The sequence below is a fragment of the Gymnoscopelus microlampas genome (genome assembly GCF_963454915.1).
Source record: "Gymnoscopelus microlampas genome assembly, chromosome: 3".
Lineage (NCBI taxonomy): Eukaryota > Metazoa > Chordata > Actinopteri > Myctophiformes > Myctophidae > Gymnoscopelus > Gymnoscopelus microlampas.
In genome coordinates, this window is record NC_139940.1 from 31,437,301 (window position 1) to 31,460,570 (window position 23,270).

At 42.2% G+C, this 23,270-nt stretch overlaps 1 protein-coding gene across 1 annotated transcript in view; it reads right to left on the reverse strand.

Moving 5' to 3' along the window:
• The window catches only part of LOC311041029 (lysophosphatidylcholine acyltransferase 1), a 38,507-nt gene that overhangs the window by 12,914 nt on the left and 2,323 nt on the right, over positions 1-23,270 (reverse strand). The window contains exons 2-5 of the mRNA XM_084051466.1: positions 20,073-20,212; positions 11,372-11,586; positions 3,414-3,526; positions 1,949-2,009 (exon numbers count right to left, since the gene is read on the reverse strand). Coding sequence (XP_083907592.1) covers positions 1,949-2,009; positions 3,414-3,526; positions 11,372-11,586; positions 20,073-20,212 — 529 coding nt within the window. The remainder of the gene's footprint in view (positions 1-1,948; positions 2,010-3,413; positions 3,527-11,371; positions 11,587-20,072; positions 20,213-23,270) is intronic.

Sequence of the window (23,270 nt, forward strand, 5' to 3'; positions counted from 1 at the left end):
TCCGAGTTATTTGGGTAACAGGACAATGGAACTAACTCTCTGAGTTCACTCTTCCATTGTCTTGACTGTATATGACTTGTAAGACAGTCACACAGTGTTCAGATCTAACACAAAAGTCTCTATAGAAGTAAAGTGGAAGTACAGTAGTTCTAGAATTCTCCCACTGTGTAATCTTCCCTTGACAAATTGCACTATAAATACCTTGAGGAAGTCAGGTCATTTCAGCCTGTCACTGACTTATAAAATACACTGACTGTCGCCCTGCAATAATACTGTACTTCATGGTCAATTGGTTTCCAATTCAGTGACTGCTTTTCCTTCAATAGAATGTATAGAAACTTTGACAGGAGAGTAAAAAAGGAAGCATCCATGCGTGTGAGTGTTTGAGAGCAGGGTCCAAAATCCACTTTTTGTCTTACCTGCCAAGGTGGCTGGTAGATAGACAAAATGTGCTGGCCAGACATATTTTGTTACCGGTCAAAAATTATAGTTTCCTTTTTTACTATTGCTATTATTTGTATTTAGCATGTAATCTCATACTGTATTTTATTATCAATCAATATTATAAAAAAATCACACCTGTGTGAAGGTAGCGGCGCCTTTGATATATTTTGTCATAGATATGTGTTTCTACTAGAGAAACAATATTAAAAGGCTTCCAGTGGCACTAAATAGTGCCATTGGAAGCGAATCACCAAATGCATTCCAAGGTAAGTGGCAAAAACTGATCTGTCATAGCTGATAGAGTGGGTACCTAAAAAATAAACTTTAGGTACCCACTCTATCAGCTTCTATCTTCGTAGCTTTTTGTAGCAGATATACAAACTTCGCACTCAGCGAATATTAGCCCTCTATACCTGGCTTTTGCGTCAACGTTCTGATTGGTCAGGCTCGCCAAGGTTCTGATTGGTCAGGTCCGTCAACGTTCTGATTGGTCAGGTCCGTCAACGTTCTGATTGGTCACTATTCATGACATCACTATGTTACTATTCATGACATCACTATGATGTCATGAATAGTGACCAATCAGAACGTTGACGGACCTGACCAATCAGAACGTTGACGGACCTGACCAATCAGAACCTTGGCGAGCCTGACCAATCAGAACGTTGACGGACCTGACCAATCAGAACCTTGGCGAGCCTGACCAATCAGAACGTTGACGGGCCTGACCAATCAGAACGTTGACGCAAAAGCCAGGTATTAGGGCTAATATCCGCTCTATACCTAAAGGTATAGAGCGGCTAGCGCCGCTAAAAATATTGAACCCCACCCTCCCAGTCTCAGGGTGGACACTCTAACCACAAGAACACTGAACTGGTCGATATAATTAAAACAAACTAAGTAAAATTTGTAAATCAACTGTTTTTCAACACTTTAGTGTTAAAAAGCCTTTTGCTTAGCAATAATAGACATTGTCAACAAGTAAAGTCCAGATATTGTCTATAATGGCAAAATAGAACAGCAAGAGTTCTATTTATATAAACGTGACTCAGGAAGTTGAAGCAGCTTCAACATTGACAAGCCACACCTGCTGTAAGACATTCATTTCAAAACAATGTATTTTGGTAGAATAAAAGCCTGTTTAGTTTAGCAATAAAATGACGATCTGAATTGATATTTTAGCTGCATTGATCAAACTTCATGACGTCTTGACTGACACAATGGTGTGCTTTGCCTGACATGCAGCACATAATGCTGTATTTAGCATACTGAATTGACAACGAAATCGGAAGCTTTCTCCAGCATTTGTCGGAAATAATTTTTCCTACCGGCCAGAGTGGCGGGTGGGCCTTACATGCCAAAGACTAAATTTAACCACATTTAACGCCTAGCAGGTGTTAATTTTGGACCATCGTTAGAGAGAGATTGAGAGAGAGGGGGAGAGAGTGTTTGTGCGTGTGTGTTGGGGGTGGGGGGTAGAAGGACTAAAAAGAAGCATTCCCACCTGGCTTGAAAGTGATTAGGCAGGATCTATTAGTGCATGTTCCTTCTGGGAATATCATTATCTGTAGGAAAGACAGGACATTATACATTATGGATGTGTTAGGGTATCTGCATGTTCCCACACTGTCTGCCTTTTAAGAAGGAAAAAGCGCTGCCTAGAGCGCCTTTTCTGCTGAAAATGAAAGACGCTATATGCTCCACCCCCTAGACGGAGCTCCTGGACGAGGAGGGTGTGATATGCCCCGTAGTGCGTACCACTGTCGGGGGTGGAGGATGACATGCACCCACAGCCGACTACCACACACCCTGCCTCCTCGGCCGACAGCAGTATGTTGGGGCAACCACAACCACGTCAAGGAGCTCTGCTTGGACGAAGCTCAATTTAACCCATTCAATCCGGGAACGCATCTCTGTCATTTTAGATTTCTTTGGCTTTTCAAAAATAGCAGATATACAAGCTCAAAGCGAGTACCGCGCTACGAGCTTGTAGATCTGCTATTTTTGAAAAATCTTGAAAATTTGCGCAAATGAATTTGCTTTGAATATATTTTTTTTTAAAGCGAACATTCGTAACTCAAATATTTGCTTCTGGGGGTCCCTGGAACAAAATATTTTCAGCTGGGGGTCCGCGGCCAAATACATATCATTGTGGGGGTCCTTGACATGAAAAAGTTTGAGAACCACTGATATAGCAACATAGGTTTTTTCAACAAAAAAAAAAGGATTTAGAAGACATTTTGTGGAATCGGCCTCAGGCCTCAATGGGTTCAAGCATACTTGCATTTACACATGTACTAAGTGTCCTGCTGGGCACGAGAGCTGACAATCGATACAATTTAGGTGAGAAATATACCATGCAGTAGCTCAATCTTGATTCATTTCAGATCTACAACTGCCATTTTAAAATGTTGCATTATATAGAAGACAGCAGACACAGTTTATTGTGATTGGTCGGCTGATAAAAAGCGGTCCACATCATATAGTATGTGCATTTCTCACAAAATGAAACTTTTGAAAGTGCTCTGCTCGGTCAAAAAAGTGCAATGACCAGCACCTTTTACAGGCGCCTTTTGATCATTTCATCATTTGATCATCATTTCTCAGCAGATAGTGTGAACATACCCTTAGCTAGCAATTACAGTGTTTGAGGAGGTTAGCCAGATAATTGTGGTAAATAATGTTATGTTGTAGTTTTGAATGATGCTGTCGTGCATGCCATGGTCTTATACCATACCATATTACCATACCAAGTGAAATCATATTTTATTTTTCTGAATTGTTAGTAACGTGCTTCTTGAAATGCATCCACGTACTTTAAAATACATACAACTGAAAATGTAAACTGAAAAGTGCATGTGGGTTATATGCTCAGATCAGGAAACATTTACAAGTACAGCGTATATGCGTGGGTGATATGCGTGGGTGTGCGAGCGTGTGAGATCACTCCATATACCCCCACCATCTACCTGAGGCCATTCCCCTCCAGAGTGTGCTCTCCGTTTGATCTCCTCTACGGTTTTCTTCCTGGAATCCTGGTCTGACCGTGACACAAACACCGGCCTAATGTACTTGATGAGGGCTGGAGGAGAGAGAAAAGAGAACAAGAGAGAAGATAAACACAGGAGGGAAACAGATACAAGGAGAGAAAGACAAAATAATATAATAAATCAGAATCAGAATCATACATAATCATATTCAGTAAGATATTTACATTTGGTGCACATCTAGGTCATTTTTCAATTAAATACTGATTGATCAAAGTGTCCTTAGTGTTGATTTATCAATGTGTGTGTACATTCTCAAGAGTTTACAGTGTAGCCACATATGGGTACATACAGGCACATTAATGCACCCCTACCGACTAGAGTGATACGAGAGTCTGACAGGCCGGGGTTCTCCTTCCATTCCGACATCTCGCCACTCCGACTAGTGGCTTCCGCGTGCGGTTAGGGTTAGGGTTAGGTATAGGGTTCGTCAACGTCGGAAAGGCAACATGTCGGAAAGGCGAAATGCACCCTGACAGGCCATATCAGGAGTGAAAAAAAGCAGAAGGCTGTCAGTAGTCTGTCACTTATGGAACACCTGCACCATCACGTTCACTTCTGATTCCATAACCATAAGGTCCCTTGTGTTCCTCAGGGCTCTAGACTAATGTCTTTTCTGCATATAGCAAAATAGCAGATATACAAGCTCATAGCGCGGCACCGTGAGCTTGTAGATCTGCTGTTTGTTTTTTTTAAATCATTTTTTATCCCGCGATTTTTGTAACCCATTTTTTTCACCCGGTGCCAATTTCCTAAGTGATCCTGGGCACTACACCAGCCCTACACCAGCGTTAGACCAGTCCCCCACAGCCTGGGGAGGCCAGGGCCGAGCTCATGCTTCCTTCAGTGGATGAGAGCCAACTGACCTTCTTGTCACCTGACAGGGGGGAGTTTCCCTGGTAGAACGTAGCGCGTGGAAGGAACACGTTAATCCAACCAGTTCCCTTCCCCTCCATCAGGCGCCCCGGCTGTCATGGGGGAGGCGGTATAGTGACCAGGATTACTACATGTTTTGTGAGGGTATTAACTACCCTGGGAGACACGGGGAGAACATGCAAACTCCACACAGAGTAGGCCCTTTCGCCAACCCCACCTAGGGTATGGGCGCTGATGACGCAGAGGAGAAGACACGCCCCCAGCGCCCACAGCGTCCCCGGTGGGAATCGAACCCAGGACCTTCTTGCTGTGAGGCGACAGCGCTACCGACAGCGCCACCGTGCCCCCCTAGATCTGCTATTTTTGAAAAATAAATTGTGAAAATGTGTGCAAATCTTTGAATATATATATACATTTTTAACTCACATCTTTACTTCTGGGGGTCCCTAACTAAATATTTTGAGATGGGGGGGTCCACGGACAAATACATATAATTTTGGGAGGTCCTTGACATGAAAAAGTTTGAGCACCACTGATATATAGCAACAAGCGTAAAACAAAATACTGTTAAGGTCCTTACACACCGGGGGCGATTCTTTTCATGCGAATAATACGTTTTTTAAAAAAAACATTATAAAGTCAATGCAAGCTTCCACAGAGCGAAAAAGCAAAGCGAAAAAGCGGCTTTTATTTATTCGGAACGAGCCCGAATTTTGCGTATATTCGCATAATCGCCTGTGTGTAATGACCTTTAGGATTTAAAAGACATTTGCAGAATCCCCAGAAGCAAAGATTTGAGTTACAAACGTGCACTTTCAAAAATATATATTTTCAAAGAGTTGCACACATTTTCAAGATTTTTCAGATCTACACACAGATGCATCCCCAGTCTTAATGGGCTAAAATTGCCTCAAAGGTCAACCGGCGGTGGGACACCAGTGAACGTTACAAACGTAACAAGCAGACTTGCAAGGCGCACCGTTGTTGATGCGCACCAAACACTGGTCAGGGGTCTGCCATCAGAATAGCCACATCAGGGGCCCCCAAAGGTGCCAATCTGCACCAATCACTGTTCAGGGGTCTGCCATGACAATACTCACACCAGGGGCCACGTAAGGGGGCCCCAGGCACACTGTTGCTACAATCTGCACCAAACATGGCACAAATGCTGTTCAGGGGTCTGCCATGACAATAGTCACACCAAAAAACTAAACAAAAAATTGCATACATATGGGGCACTACAGCTAGCCTGGTAAACCATCCCGGTCGCATGAATTCACATCATCATGTGTCTTCTGCAGACCGGTGAGGCCCCAAGTGCTGGGTGGACGTTTTGCAGAAACCAAAAAGTGGAAGAGCCAATCAGCATCTGAGCTCAGGGCACTGTGATTGATCGGTCTGCGGAAGACAATCATAATGTGAATTCACACAACCACAACAGTGTTTAATATTTCAAATGGCCCTAACTTGCCGACCATTGCTTTTTTTCTCATGCAAATAGATTATCTACAAGCTCACAACGCCTCTTTGTTGTGTCAAATGATTTGGGTTCCCCAAGTTCCCCATCTTTTTTCATTCGACCAAAAATAATTCTGTGTACATCTTCCGTCGCTTGGCATCTGTTCTTGATACTCAATATTGTTTAGTCTTCTTAGCTGCTGTGGCTGAAAAGTAGTACTAAACACAACTGGACTACTGATATGCTGACAGGGGCATCTCTGTGCCAATATGCAGTGTACCAATCCCCTCATATGAATTGCTGGGGTTCAAACTTTAATATATAATGGTGGACACTGGACAATAGCTGACAGAGGAATGAAAAGCGTGAAGATGGATATAAGAAAAAGGTACACTATATGTCTCAGACATATAGACATAGTAACAGGGCATAAAGAGAGGTGAGCTGGCCAAAAGTGAAGAAAGTGAAGGAGGGATTGATTCCTGTGAAGAAAGTGAAAGGAGGGATTGATTCCACGTGTGTGCAATCTGTGAACCGGAAGGGATTAGAGCTATAGCTAGTAGACAGAGAGACTATATGCGTCACTCTGGCTGATCAGAGGGCTTACTGGATTCCTCTGGCCTGACTAGGCACGATAACCTGGTTCTTACTAAAAAGCACTCTTGCATGCCAAAGTTCAGAAGAAACGTCAACAAAAACATTAAGATAAGAGATAAGATAATCTACCACACAGAAATGGCTACATAAAAATCCATTATTCATGAAATTTTACATTTAGACCAGTTCATTATTAATGTCCATTGTTCTCCTGCAACATCAGGCTTGGTTTGCATGCAGCTGACAATTAAGATGAAGTGCCAGCAAACGATAGGTGTCCAATAAAATGTGTTGCTGCTTGTTTTAGCCAGTTTAGCTACAATAGGTCGGAACTTGGCAGAAGTGTTATTTGGCTCTTCTGTAAGAAAGTAGTTGAAGCCTGACTAGGCTAGGCAGGAGGTAGGGAAAGGAAAGCTAAAATAAAACATGATCCTTGGTCACAGACGTTGGCCTCTCATACCCTGCTGCCAGGAACACTAGCACACATTACTGGGTTGGTGGCATGGCAGACAACTGACTGGACTAGATAGTTAAAAGGATCTGCTGTCATTCTGGCAGAGGAATAAAGACAAACTATATAATGCATACACTCCTCTATTTCCTTCCAAAATAGCACCCATTACCAAAGAGATTTATAAATCCCTTGCACACTTTAACTTGTGCTGTCAGCATCTGGGTACTTTTTGCTAGCTGTACCAAGCAGGTAAAGAATGGGAGTAGAAGACCATCAGTACAAGGCACTCTTCTCAACCTGTAAACTTAATAATCAAGCATGAATATGTTGAAGCACACGGCACAGTCATTCAGCGTTATGGAACTTACAGCATTTTACAAGGGTACAAATGTCATGCGTGCATGGATTCTGCATGAGACTAAATATGTAGTTAGTTTCCCAAAGCACAAACTGTAAAGCGCAATATACTCGGAAATCCCGGTTCAGAAAGGCTTCCCGAACTATAGTTCGGCGAGTCAGGACATCTGGAGGTGCACAGTTTAGGTGGAAAAGGTCTGCGACCGCTCTTTCGAAGCTCGGAATTATTTAAATTTAAAGTTATTTCACCCCCCTTTTCGAAAAAAGTTTGGTCGTCGGAAGCATTGCGCTTAACAATGAAAAGCTGATGGCAAAAACAACAGAAACAGCCCAAAATGAATGCAAGTTGCAAAACATGTTTTGGGTCGCTTGATGAAAATAAATCTAGGTCCCTCCAATTTAGGCATTTCCATGACCTAAAATGAACAAGATAATTCATCCACACAAAATCCACTAAATTATTGAGCGGGTAGCAAAAGATCACAGTGTAGTGCTGTTCAAATGCTCCACTTGTATTGTTGTAAATAAGGTAAATAAAAGACACTAAACCGTAGGTTTAAGGTTAAAGGGATATCACTTTCAAACATGTTTGGGGTAATTTTATCTACTTGTGTTTTTGTGAGCACCCCAGACAGTTTTTTTTTTAAATAAATGACAAAAGCCTGAGTAGATGTTGTAATGACCCCAAACATGTTTGAAAGTGAAGTATTCCTTTAAGACACTTTAACAGTGTTAAACTTTAACAGTGTTACTAAATGTACCATGAATCAGTCGATACCCCGTTTCTAAAGTTATTCATTGGTTGGCTGACACTTTGCTACCACGGACAACTTGGCTTTTCACTCTGAGCGATCAATGTGCGCTCTGGGTGCTCCCAGAATGTAGCGCTCCCAGAATGCAGCGCTCTGAGTGCTCCCAGAATGCAGCACTCTGAGTGCTCCCAGAATGCAGCGCTCAGAGTGCTCCCAGAATGCAGCGCTCTGAGTACTCCCAGAATGCAGCACTCTGAGTGCTCCCAGAATGCAGCGCTCTGAGTGCCCCCAGAATGCAGCGCTCTGAGTGCCCCCAGAATGCAGCGCTCTGAGTGCTCCCAGAATGCAGTTTGTCTCACACATGCTCCATTCGGCTATGGACGTTTCACAAACTGTCCCTATGAACCGTCCAGGTCCTAAATTTACTGCTGTATGCCCATGGGTTGGCTGGCCGCCTCCATGAGAAAAAAATAACACAGCACACACAAAACAGGCAGGGTAAGTGATATGAAAAAATAAGTTTCTTCTTAAAAAGGTTAAAGCTCTATAATCGGATAGTAATCATTGCTATAGAGCAGTGGTTCTCAAACGTTTTCGTCCCAAGCCCCAAATTGATATGTATTTGGCCGCGGCCCCCCATCTGAAAAATATTTTGTGCCGAGAAGATTTGTAAAGATAATTCATTAAATTCATGTGTGAGTTCTCTACTGATTGGATAAAATTGGTATCCCTACCTGAAAATGTATTTTCTGTTTCCTACAGCGCTGGAGAGACAGGGAGACCCCTGTTACTGAATGAACACTCTAGCACTAAAGCAATGATTAGTAATAGAATGTAAAGCTATTTAACACTTATTTTAACACAAAAATATCACTTACCCTACCTATGACCACATGAACCCCAGTGTCCCTATTCTGGGGCAAACATTCAGCAAAAATAGCAGATCTACAAGCTTCAGCAAAGCGATTTGGTGTAGACTGAGGGGAAAAAGGAGGGAATGTATAGACCCCTGGGGGACCCCGGTCTATAGTATATAGGGTGTGTACATTGCAGGTCTTGTGTGTATTGACCAAAAGTAGGCTAGATCTTTCAATTGGCCTCAGGTGGTGCATGGATGTTGTCAAAATTAGCTCACTGGATGGTTCTGCTAGCTAATGAGATCTTTCCTCCCGCTGGCAGTCAGTGTTAAGTTGATTAAAAAGAGACAGTCCACACAAAGTCAAATGTGATGTTCAGCACAGTTAGAAGTGGAAAACGTTGGCCTGGTATACGGCAAGTGATGTTTACGTCAGAGTGTGTAAAGATAGACACTTATAGATACATTTATAGTTAAATTAACAATCAGGATTTTGCTATACTAGGCCATTTCAATATAGGATATGAGGAGTACATTCTCCTGACACCACAGCTCCAAATTATAGGTCACATTGGAATATTTTCAAGAAACCATGTGGGGTTAAACAAATTCATGCAATATATCAAAAGCACCTTTTGGGAGGAATGAACAAGGCAAACCTAGTAAGCCAATGAGGACCGAATGCCCACAAGAACATAGATTCTGTCAGCCATGATGCAATTAGAGGCCAGCAGCAGACCTTACTGCCTCAAGTATTGATTTAAAGCGCTTTGTTAGCGTACAGCAAGATGATATGCCAGAATGAGAAGAGAGAATTTGCGTGCATGGGGTAACAAGCTGTGAGAGGAAGAAACTAGAGGGACATCCTGATCACTTCTAACCGCACAAAATGACATTGGCATTTCATGAAATGCATTGCTAAATGCTAATCATGGCAACTGACTGATAAAACATACATACAACACAATATAGAATGCAATGATATTCAAGACTTTAGATGTCTAAGAAACACTAAATATTGCTGTGACATACAGTATTGTAGGAGATGTTAATTCATGTTTTGTTATTGGCACGTTATTTTGGTTATGCCTAGACACTTGGTGGCGGGCATTAGATATACAATACAGTAGAGCCCTGCATTAGGGATCCCACAGGACCTGCGGGTCCCAACGCAAATCTTGCGGGCGCGGGCAGTATTTAAATACCTGCGGTCAAGAACAGGCGGTCAAAATAATACCTGCGGGCCCCGCAAAATCACGTACCGTCCCGCAGTAAACCAGATACAGAGCACCTGGAGCATGTGTGGTCATGCTTTACTTTAGCATGATATAAATCTTACGGCTACATTCAGAGGAGAACGTAATTTCAAAACCTTATGTGCATAATCTATTTAATAACCTACTGTCAAGCAGTCCAGCAAAGCCTACTGTGTCGCAGAGTCTCAAATAAATAATAAACAACCCTCTCTCGCGCACACTCACTCACTCTCACATTCTGTTTTGTAATGTTTTTGGATCTCAATGGAAACATTGCAGGCTTGGGACTGGACGTTAATATTGCGGTACTATGCGGGACTAGATGGCACTTCATTCTTTTGTTGCGGATGGGTGCAGCGGTCAGAAATGAAATCATTGCGGACACAGTCAAAAATCCAACGGAAGCGAGCTGGAGCGGGATTAAGAAAAAAGTTCCGTGCAGGTATATATAGGGAGCAGTAATTAGTGTGGGCACAGGCATAGGGGAAGCACACACTGTTCTTAGCAGAAACCAAACAGAGACGGACAGACAAGAAACTGAGCAACAAGAAACCAAGAGAGAAGCTACAAAGGTTCACTGGTACTTTCCTTTTGCTGTTTAGGTGCAGTGTTTAACAACTAAGGGAATTTCGATTGGATATTCTTAGTTTGTATCTGCGTAGGATCACTCCCTTTCCTGTGTAAAGTAATGGTGAAGGTCAAGAAATTGGACTTGATGGGCATTGGAAATGTTACAAATAGCCATTACAAATATCTTAGGGTTTATGTACGGTGACGGTTTTCACGGTGTAGAACCACAACTATTTATTTTATTTTAAATCAAATACCACCGAAGTGGAAAAAGCTACACGCCAAAATAAAGGATTCAAGACTGAATGATGAATGATACAATTCTCATTTATTGATGAGAATTGTATCTGAGCCAGTCTTGCATCCTTTATTTTGGAGTGCCACTTTTTCCACTTCAGTGGCATTTGATTTAAGTCATATGTATAACTGAGCACCCACTGCCTAAACTAAAAAGGCATCCAGAGGAAGCGCACTTGCTTTTCTTTCTTACACACACACACACACACACACACACACACACACACACACACACACACACACACACACACACACACACACACACACACACACACACACACACACACACACACACACACACACACACACACACACACACACACACACACACACACACACACACACACGTAGTTCTGAATCACCATTACAAATTAAGTAATATGCCCAAATAATGTGAGTTACTTACTTCCCCAAAGCGGTATATCCTTGCTTTCGGCCTTCATTACAATGGAGGCCATCGTCATGGTGACTGGGATGGCATCAAAGTAAGACGAGTGGGGTGCCAGAGTCAGGATGGGTGCTTCTGTAGGCAGTGCCTTATGACCTTTCACCGTAATCCAATGGAAGCCCCCAGCGAACCACATGACCCGCATGATGGTTTTTAGAGCCACATCCACCAATCTAGGGATGAAACAGTGACAGAGATGGAGAGAGAATGAGCGAGACCTCTTACATTGAAGTCTACGATATGTACATTAGAAGCCCCTAATATATCATATTTCAATCCAATACTCATTGCACGACTAGCGCCGTCACGATCATGACATTTTAATTGACGATTATTGTCACACAATTAATTGTGATTAATGATTGAATTGTGTTCTTGGCATTGAACATTGGAACATAATGTGAATACAAATTTAATTTCTGTTCCAAAATTGCGCAAGGCTGACATGACAAATAACTTAAATATACAAATAAATGACTGACATATTTAATACTTTATATCCCCCTCCCCCCAAAATGTAATAGTTGAAATAGCCGATCTACAAGCTCACAACGTGTCACAATGACGCGAGTGTATAGATCTTCTGTTTCCGCTTTTTTTTTTTATGTTTGGAAATATATGACATTTTTTCAACACCACCTCACCACCACTACATAGCTTTGTGAAATTATAGTAGGATAATTGCGATCAGGTGATTAGGTAATAATTCTGACAGGCCTCACATTCAAGTGTACAATATATGCATTAGAAGCAACATATCAAGCCACTAATCATCACACAGCTCGATTACGATTGTATCAGGTAATTTCCACACATACACACATACAGTACATGCATACACACAGGCTTTTTCTGTGTCGATCTAGACCGGATATGCAAGCAAATTGATCCCAGTCTAGTTATTTCCTGATAGCACACTGCTGTTCAGTGTAACAGACCACTGCACTGCCTCTGTTTATTTTGCTATCTTATTTTAATAACATAATAACATGAAGTCAAAGTAAAAGAGTAAATCAAATAAAAGATAATAGCAGAAATGTACAATATCACCCCTCAAGATATAGCCCTGACGTGAACTGTATCTTACATTCTCAATCACAAAGATTTTGTGTTTGTCTGTGTGAAAGGGAGAGAGGCAGAATGTAGTCACTACGTGCTTGTATTTCAAAAGGGAAATGTATGCGGTAAAGTCAGTGAGAGAGCGAATACACGGTGGGAATATGAAGCTGTATGTGAGAGTAACAGCCAGTCAACTCTACAGCTTGGGTCCGTCTAAACTCTAAACTGTATTTAGACAAGGGTTCGGCAGTTGGCCAAAAATAAAAGTAGAAGATGCACTGTTTCTATCTATCTATGACTGTGTCCCATGCATGCATGGGTGCAAGTCATTCATATACACAATTACAACTTTGACTAATGTAAACTTGTTGCAACTGCACCGTGCACACATCATATTATGCATGGTGTGTGGTCATAAATGTATGTTGGTTAAGGCAGCTACACACTGTACAACTTTTGAAGTGGTCGGGGAGTCATCAGATTGTTATGTATTTCACACTACACAAGTCTCTTTTTGAAATCGACTTTCATAATATACGACTGATCGCCGACAAGGGATCACACACTGCAAGATATTTCACAGCCACAGGACTCATCGCCGAGAGTAGAGCCCTGCATAGATATGTACATTCAATCAAAGGAGAACATTATTTCCCCTACTGGGTAGCCTACAGCGGAGCAGAGTCTCTCTTTCGCTCGCTCTGTCTCTGTCTCTCTGTCTCTCTCTCGTGTGTGTGTATCAAGTGCAGTAATAAAGAGAAAAATAATAATACAGCAGAAATGCTCCTTCTCTCTCTCTGTCCTAGGCCTATATCATGAAATATAGCCTATTTGGACATTTGATTGTTTTGCGGTCACCGCATCTGCTGTCATTGACTGACAGCAGCTGACTGTGCTTATGGTTGATTATGTGACGCTGCGAAATAAATATGAGTGATTGATGCAACGTCTTGGATCACCGCGATTAATTGTAGCCTAAACAAAGCGACACACGAGACTACAGCCCCTGCCCCCTGATCAAGAACTGTGGCTTTAGTTTTCGATTGTTGTAAAAGCCACAATATTAGTTCAACTCAAAAGACTAAAGAACACTCTGTGATAAATCACCACGGGACGATAATTTTATTGTGGATTAGCCTCTACTACAATATGGCTTGGAATTTGCAACAGCAATGGCATTGAACATGAACTTGGACCGTCACCTGGACTGTAGGCTGCCCTAGCGCGTCTGATATCTGGTCTAGAGGGGCGGATTCAAAAATCTCCAGAGAAAACATCCGTGGGCTCCCATTGGTTCACCGATCTGTGCGCCCGTCCCCGCCCCGCCTCCTTCCCCAATGTGCAGCATTGAGAGCCCTGACATCACAACATTTGGAGCGACGCCCACTGCACTCTGTTTGGTTGGGGAAATGAAAGGTTGACTCCCACTTCCTATGCCAGGAATGTCAACAGCCTGGTCCAGGCTCTTATTTTTGAGCAAAACGCGGAAAAAATGCTTCCGAAAGGGCCGTGAGTAGGCTACAACGGAAAATAATGAATGAAATGCTGCACTGATGTACTGTAGGCTATCCACTCTCCCTCTCTCTGGAAAAGCAATTGAATGGACTTGATTGTGTGTTGGAAAGCCGGCTCTCTTTTTCTTTGTTGGGGGCAGGAGCCGCAGTCATGTCCAGCGACCCTCCGCTAGCCACCTGGCTGGCTGGTACTGTACTCTCATTGGCTGTAGCACGGTTCTCCTAGCAGAGTGATCGTAACACCATTCATACTGTATGATGTCCAGTCAACGACAGAGCTAAATCAAACGTGCTAGATATCTAGAAACGCTCGGGAAGGCATCGCCGAGAACTTTATCGCGGACGGTTCGTCTCACAGAGCCATTCACACACAGCGAGCAAAACCTCGGCGAGCGAAGCCCGATCTAGCGTCAGATTGGTGGGTTTTGTCGTAGAGCACTAAAAAAGGTCCCCGGCAGCATAATCGGACCAAAAATATTGCAGTGTGTAGTAGCACTTAATCGGACGGGGGCTTGAAGTGAACAACAGCATCTCTGTGTTTGTGTGTGTCTCTCCCTCTTTCTGACAAATTGACTATCGACTGTTTTGATATCAGATCAGATTATGCACACTGTGCCTCTCCCTCTCCTCGCTCTCTGCTCAACTCTTTGTCTCTCTCTCAATGTATGTGTGTGTCTACAGCTGCTATGTGTGGAAGAGAGGGCAACATAAGGCAGTGGGCAGTAGGCTCATTTCTAAATGGATATACAGCGATGTTTAGAAATTCAATAGCAATAAAACTACTTCACAAGATCAATGTGAGACTAAGAGATATGCTGAAATTTTCATTTATTTTAAAATGAGTCGGCCAGAGAGGCCATCTGGGAATCGAAAGGTCAGTGGTTAGTTTTCCCGGCCTGCCTCTCCGGCCTGCCTGGCCAATATACGTGTCGAATTGTCTCTTGTCGAAGTGAAGGTAGGTTGAGGGAGGTGAGTAGCTAGCTACAGTAGTAGACTAGTGGCTAGCATCCAATTATGTTTGTTATGACCCGCCCACTTTTCAATGTAATTCTTCTAAACGTTCCGCCTTCCAATGCTGTTTCACAATACAATCACGATACGAAAGTTGGATATCCTATATGAATGATTAAAGCCTAAAAATGATTCACTGAGCAGAGTAAACAATATTTACTCAAGTTACACAGATTCACTTTTCAAAGTTACATTTATTTATGCCTGCTGTCTGAAGCCAGAGACAGACTCTCCATGTGCCCAGATGCGTCTCATTGAAGAGCCTGTATGAAACAGCTGATTACTGTAATGAGAGCTACATGGTTCATAAACCATAGGTTAAGTATGTGACGCACCACCACACAGGTCTAAAAGGCACTTCCGCATACGTCACAGACTATTACTTGGAGTCATGAACACTGAGGAATTTACTGCATGTGTTGTGTGTGAGAGAAAGATAAAGAGAGAGAGAGAGAGCGAGAGCGAGAGAGAGATGTGAGCGAAATGTCGGGAGTCGGCCGGGTGCACATTCTGCACAATATTGAAAGGTTTCCCTCACTTCTATTTCTCAACGAATCTCTGTGATTCTAATTTTCCTATAATCAGCAGAAGTGAGAGTGTCAATTGGGTTTACATAAGACGCTAGTCTATTCAAACACAAAGATTTGTGCTGCGCTATGCATGCCATTCGTTCGAACCACACACTATAAATTTCATTCATCCATTGGGCAGGGAATAATGAACAGATTACAATAATTTCACATTCTCTATAATCAGTAACATGTTGGTGATGATGTCTATCAAATATGGTTTTATTGAAAGGCAATCAAATGTCATGATTCAAGCGTCGGGTAGCTAGTGTCCGACTTCGTTTTGAGCCAAATACGCACGCATGCAGGCTGGGCTATTTGCAGCTCACATTGATCAGACGAAATACAACATTTAGAGGTTATAGGTTTATGGGTTTAGAGGGGGGAAATCTCTTTGCCAGGTTCCGAGTTCACAGTGAAATGCAAATGATCCCATTAACTTGAACAATGACGGTCTCCAGGTGGTCTAGAGGTGTGAAGACCCTCTCTGCCTGGGGAGAAAGGGTACATACAAAAAAAAAAAGTTCTCTCAAATCACCAATTCTGTCTACATTCTCCGCTTGTTATAAGATGATCTCCCTCCAAATGACTTTAAGATCATACATCATCACCACCACAGTCTCCTATAAAAAGACTTAGTCACCCACTTGCTTATTAACCTCTCAGATGGTAATTCTAGCCTTTTTTGATGAGCATTCAACAAGTGGATTATACTTCTAGCTGATGTGGGATTTTCTTGAACAGATCATTACGCCTACAACAAGTCTGAGGGCGGAATGAAGGATCAAGAAGTGCATGCCTTACATATGAACTGCAGAACCTCTAGAGGGATTTCGAACTGGGGAAAGAGGTGATGTTATGTAACTATTGATTCTCAGAAACACTTTGATTCTTTAATTAATTCATTAATTAACTGTAAAGGCATGGCTCTGCAGGAGTCTAGCCATCTGTAAGAGGGTCGGTCTGTGCGTGTTTGTGTCCAGCGCTAATCTCACAAACTGCTGGACTGATGAGCAACACATTCTTGTGCACACTGCCAGTAGGCCACAGAAGTACCTCCACAAAAAAAGTTTTCACATGTTTTAAAATATTTAACTTTAATTATATAATGGAAGTCAATGGGGCTCTTATGAGACTGAAACCTTGCCTACATGTTGTCATACATCATTGATACTGTTATTAATTATGACTCTAAATCTTTGCAACAGACCCTGTTGTAGCATTCAGGCAGGGGACGTTAAAACTTGGGGAATATGATAGAGACATCTCTCTAGTCTCTACCATAAAAAAGGTATCCCTTTCTTAATTCCGAGGAGGAAATTAAGTTACAGCTTCACCCAGCTGACGGCTGCTCAGATGGTCATGATGAGCGCTCAGGTGGGAAGAAGTGTCTTGCTCAGGGACACTTAAGAAACGTATACTAGGCGAACCGGTGGGTGAACCAGTGACCTTCTGATTACCAGAGAGCCTCGCTCTACCCACTAAGCTATGGCCACCCCCTTACTTTATGTATGTATATTTATATTATTACTGTGGAGCGACTTCCCATCACTATGTATTTATTTCATGGACATAACAGAGGGATTAACCAGTCAAACATCACCTGTCAAGTCTTTGAACTCATATCATCATATTTAACATTTTACTCACTCTTTATCAATGAGGTGGTGCTGATGACATCTCAACCATTGACATATAAAGGTAGACGCCTCTTCCGGCTCTGAGGTGTCTGTATTTCGGGCGCCATTTTGGAGAAGGCAAGCTTCCGCGTGCGTCACAGAAGGGGACGTTTGGTAGGCCAATCAGAGGCAGGTGGGGGCGGGTCTTTTAACGTAACCCAGCTCTTAACCCTTTAAGAGGCAGCCGCGCAGCAGCTAGTTAGAAGTAAGTAATGCAGATATTTAACAATAATTTAACTCTTGAGAGTGTAACATTTTATACTCAAGAATTAAATATCTATAAGGGTCCATCTGGTTATCAACTCTCCATCATTTAGCTGGGGACCACCTGGAACCCCCTCAAGGACCACTGGTGGTCCCCGGACCGCTGGTTGAAAACCACTGCATTAGAAGGCTCGGAAGGCTAGATTCTGACAAGTCCCGGAAAAGACTCGCTGTGATTGGCCAGTAGTCAACGCACTGTGAGTGCTATGATTGGCGAGTAGTCACTTTGAGTGGCAGCTTGCCTTCTCTTAATGGCGGCCCCGATACAGGTCGCTCCAATGAACTGCAGAGGCCAATGAGGTATCTAGGTTTCTATATCTATGATCTCAACAAGAGGGAAAGCTGTCCGCTAGTACTCTGGAGTCATGGAGAAAGGTGACATGTTTGCATCCCTGATCTGTAGATTATTTTTTAAATCATTTTAAGCATTTGTGGTGCTGTTGACCTTATTAAGACCCAAGATAACATTTCTTTGTGTAGTACAATTGTTTTTTTCCCCCCAATTTAGAGCATTTGACATAAACCAGCGATTGGTTAAAACAAATATTATTGCTGTGCAGATTTATCTATGTTAAATTGTCTGAAAACAACTGTCTGCACCTCAAACTCTGGTGCTGTAACACACACACACACACACACACACACACACACACACACACACACACACACACACACACACACACACACACACACACACACACACACACACACACACACACACACACACACACACACACACACACACACACACACACACACACACACACACACACACACACACACAATTCTACTATAATTAAGGAAACCTCTGTCATCAAGGAATTCTGTCATCAAAAGAAAACCTGTCTGTTCAGCAGGGTTCACCTCAGTAGCTTGAGCAATTGATCTGAACTTGCACACGGCCATTGACCATTAGAGTTACACTAAATAAAGCAGTCATGAGACTCGGGCGGAATGCAGTGATGCCGTGCCGCCACGTTAATATTGGAGCGTCGGGTTTATATCCTTAACCCAGCCAGGTTGTGTAGCCTACATAACTCTCTATGACATAACTCCATAACATAGGACAAGCTAGTGTAGGTTTGTAGACCTCACTGTCCATGAAAAGATGGTCGGGACTCCCGAAGATTCTCTCGCAGAAGCGCTTGTATATTTTGAAAATAGCAGATCTACAAGCTCACAACGCGCTGTTGTGAGCTTGTAGATCTGCTATTTTCAAATAGCCAATGCAGCCAGATCTGCAAGCTTAACCGAATGACTGTTAAAGCAGTTTGTTTAAATTAGTTTATAAAATGATATATTTTCACAGCGATTATTTATTAGTGTACTGTAGATATACACATTTTGGAGTGGATTATGTGTCCAGATGCCTGTCAGACAGTCAGACAATGCTGCTCCGCAGGTCTACAATGGAATAAACGGGCGCAGCCAACGTCAACAACTGGTCTCGACCAGACGTGAGATCTCAGCGTACGGTAGGATGAATCCAACGTCAGGATATATTGATAAATGCCGAAAGTTGCGGTGATCTCGCCGTACGCCCATTATTTGGTCTGCGCCGCGTTGATAAATGAGGGCCACTGCCTTTTATGAGCGGGAGGGCGCTTTTGATATCATCTTCATACCAGCCACTAGCACGCAGATTCACACCTGCCTCCATGCCTGCCTCACGGCTGCGGACAAAAACTTCTCTCTGTGAATCACAACGTGAGGAGCTGCCCCGGTTACATGTCGCCTTTCCGACATGTCGCCTTTCCGACGTTAACTAACCCTATACCTAACCCTAACCGCACGCGGAAGCCACTAGTCGGAGTAGTGAGATGTCGGAATGCAGACATTACCCCAGCTGCCCCATATGTGTGTGTTGTAACGTCGGCAGACATCGACTCATAGGAACACACGCCTTGCCCACACATAACTAAAAGTCTGCAAATATTTTGAGTGCGCACATCCCGTGTGTGTGTGTTGCTCCCAACCAGTGGGCAGACTTGAGGGCTATAGTACCATAGAGTTATGGGCTATACGGGCTGCCAGCTCTTGCTGCTAAAAGCATTAGTGTGTAGATTGTTTACTCCGTCATTGATACAACGGAGCAGAGCTGTGCGATCTCACCACGTGTCAGAAAGGACATTATTTAAAGTATGTTCAAGCTGAGAGATGACGGGGACAAAAAATGTCTCTCTCCACCGTGTGTATGTGTGTATTTTTTTAACTGTCAGCACTATGGCTGTCGTCGTAGCACAAACAGCTTAGCGCAGTGGGGACCCCCGTGAAGCATTCGCTGGGGGTCCACGACCACCTGCCTCAAAAAAAAGATTTATTTCATTTGATAATGTGCCCATCCCAAGCTGATCTCCTGCTGACCGCTTGCTCTCTCTCAGTTGAAGTAAGCATATAGGCTACTGTGTGTAGCCCAAAGTCTGCAAATACTTTCAGCGCGTACATCCCTGTGTATGGACTAGTATTATATTATATTATCCTTTTATATCACATCCCATTCATGTTGTGCACCTCACCCATGTATACTACTGTACATCATAAGATTGCAGGGTTTTGCACTCACCTCCTCCAAAGACACTGGGGTTCGATGACAGTCTCGGAGCGCCCCATTGAGGCCAGGAATGCGAAGGGCCAAGCCAGCAGCATCATGAATGCCGCCATGAGGAGACGAATGGGGAATAGTGTGACAGTCATAAACGCTATCTGAAAAAGAGCCAATAGTTGAAAAGGTTGAAACAAAGTGCAGTCAACAATGCTGACACAGTTGAGTTGTTTTATTGTCCTATAAGCAGCAATGGACAAAAGCAATACAAAAAGAAGAAAACTCGCCCCCAAAATGTGCAAAATCTGAGTAAAAGTCATGAACCCTCGTCACCCAACAACAGAGTAGGCGGTCAAGTAAATAGTGTGCCAAGAAAACACTTAGGCTAAACACTTGCACTTTTCCTTACTTTGTGTAAATATGATCATCCTAGCATTCAACTTATTTGTTTATTTTCACCAAATATAGCCACTTTAAAAACAATACAGAGGCAATATAGAGCACAATTCTGGAATGCGTTTCCTTCTCCGCTTAAAGTGGTTGTGGCTGAGGACCTCTCCATTATGCCATTGGTAAAAAATGCATTCAAACCCAAGTCCATAGATGTCACTTTGAATAACAATACAGGGTTCGTTTTTTTGTTTTTTACAATTGCATAGTGGGATTTGAGAGAATTCAGTGTAGAATATTCCTTCACTTTGGTTTGTCATGATCTTAAAAGCAAATAGAAAAACAAAGCATGCATTTGTACGTCTGCTTAGGAAGTAGCTTTCATCTAGAAACCGTGATGTTACTGTAAATAATTGGAAAATGGGCTAGGACTTTGTGGGGGTTACTCAGGGTAGGAAACTTCCACCCGCTAGTCTGAAAGTGTTTTAAGATAATCCTTTAACGTTTAACGTTGCGTTAAATTGTTCCTAAAGAACAAATGAAAAAGACATGCATGACAGTCTGAGATGGTTGACTGTTAGTCAAACGTCCAATTATTTTTCATTACATTTCATCAGAAACATAAAAGTCACACAGTCACCAAAGATATTATATAAAAGGTTATTAAAACATCATGCTCATCATGAATATCAAACAAGACATGCAATAGAAGGAACTTGGAAGGTTTAATTTTCCCAACGTGAAAACATCTGTTATACAGAAAACTGTTATGTACAGAGCTATTATAAAGGTGGAATTCATTGCCAGGTTATATTATTCAAGCCAATACAAAAGAAGGATTCAAAATTATGGTAAAACACTATCTATCTTCCAATATTTCATGAACTTGACTGATTTGTGTTTAACCATAATTATATAATTTTATTGACTTGTTTATTTTATATTATTATTACTTTAGTTAATTTAATATTGGTATGTTAAAGAAACGGAGGGAAAGAAAGGAAGACAATTTAAAGAAATTAAGAAAAAATGAAATGTATGATTTGTTGCAAAACTGTAAGAGGTATTGGTAACCCTTTTCTCCTTTTTATCATGACATTTCTGAAATGAATTTCTTAACTTTCGTAGGTGAAACATTGTCTGTGTATTGTATCTGTAGCATGTTATGTATGATGTGTATTTTGGTGTGACGGACCCCAGGAAGAATAGCCATGCTTAGGCAAGTGCTAATGGGGATCCATAATAAAGTAAAGTAAAATAAAGCCTCGTTTAAATACAACTCGTGGCCAGGGCCTCTGGCTCACAGGTTGAGAACCACTGATATAGAGCATGATTCCGGAATGCATTTCCTTTCCTATTATGCAATTGCTAAAAAATTCATTCAGACACAACGCATAAGTGCACGGATGTCACTTAGAATAGAAATACAGTGTAGTGGGATTTAACCGAATTCAGTGAAGAATATTCAACTTGGGTTTATCACGGTCTTAAAAGCCAAAATGAAGCATACATTTGTACAGGTCTGCACGGGGAGTGTAGCTGTGGCGTTCGACTAGAAAACATAATGTGATGTTACTGTAAATAATGTAAAAAATGGGCTAGGACTTGCAAGCATCAAAGTTTAAGTTTTATTACGGGTGTTTATCATCACAACATCATCCCTCTCACACACACACACACACACACAACACACACAGTCATACACACACACACAGCTGCGCCCCCATCCACTCACAGCGCTTCGAGCTCTCTTCTTCTGCTCCACTTAAATAGTTTACGTGTCATGTCATGGTGTTGCTTGTTTGAATATAGCAATTTTTTGGCAAAACTGAATTTGTATGATGTGAAAACCATGTGTTGTGAATTACACAATTTACACACTGTGATAGTTCCTTCTCTTTCGACCTCCTTTTAGTATTGCTATTAAAGTTGCTACCACAGGTGTTTTCCAAAATAGCCAGTTTCTCCCCGGAGATGAAAAAAGGGTCTGGGAACGAGGCTAAGCCAGTCTAATGAGACTGTCCCCTGTCGGTGCAATTAACGCAATTCTTAATAATTTATACTCTGCCGTACACCGGTGTTGCTTGCCAAAAATAGAGGATCTACAAGCTGAGGCTCACAACGCATCGCAATTATGTAGATCTGACATTTTCGGCAAGCAACGTCTTGTAATCAATTTTGCTAATATTTGCCTAACAAGACTGTATAGGACACAACCTCTCTCAGCTGATCACACACACACACACACACACACACACACACACACACACACACACACACACACACACACACACACACACACACACACACACACACACACACACACACACACACACACACACACACACACACACACACACACGTTTCTGTTTCCATGACGTTGTTACTGCTGGAGCAGATCTTTTTCATTTTGCTTATGTGATTTGAGTTGAGTGAGTTGTGTGTTAACTTGCAGTTTTTCCGAGTTAAAAAGTTAGGCTTAATTATGAACCTATTATATCAGATATACTTTCCTACATTTTATGGTGCTTATTCGTGAATATGGTTTATTTCAATGAACATTTAGCAGTTTTTGACACCATGTAATCCTGTCAACTTTGTTTCCTGGGGGTTAGGTGACTCCACTGACAAATGATAGTCTAGTGGGGGAATGGTTGGGGTGGAGTTAAACTCTTCAAGTGTTTATCTACAATTCACCTAAAAGTCAAAACTGAAATTAGCGTGTAAATCAAAATAATCCATATTTCCCCGGGGAGACTCGCCACCAGGGCTCGAGACTAACAGTGTCCCGTTATCCAGAAGACATAAAAATTAGTATTTGGGACAAAA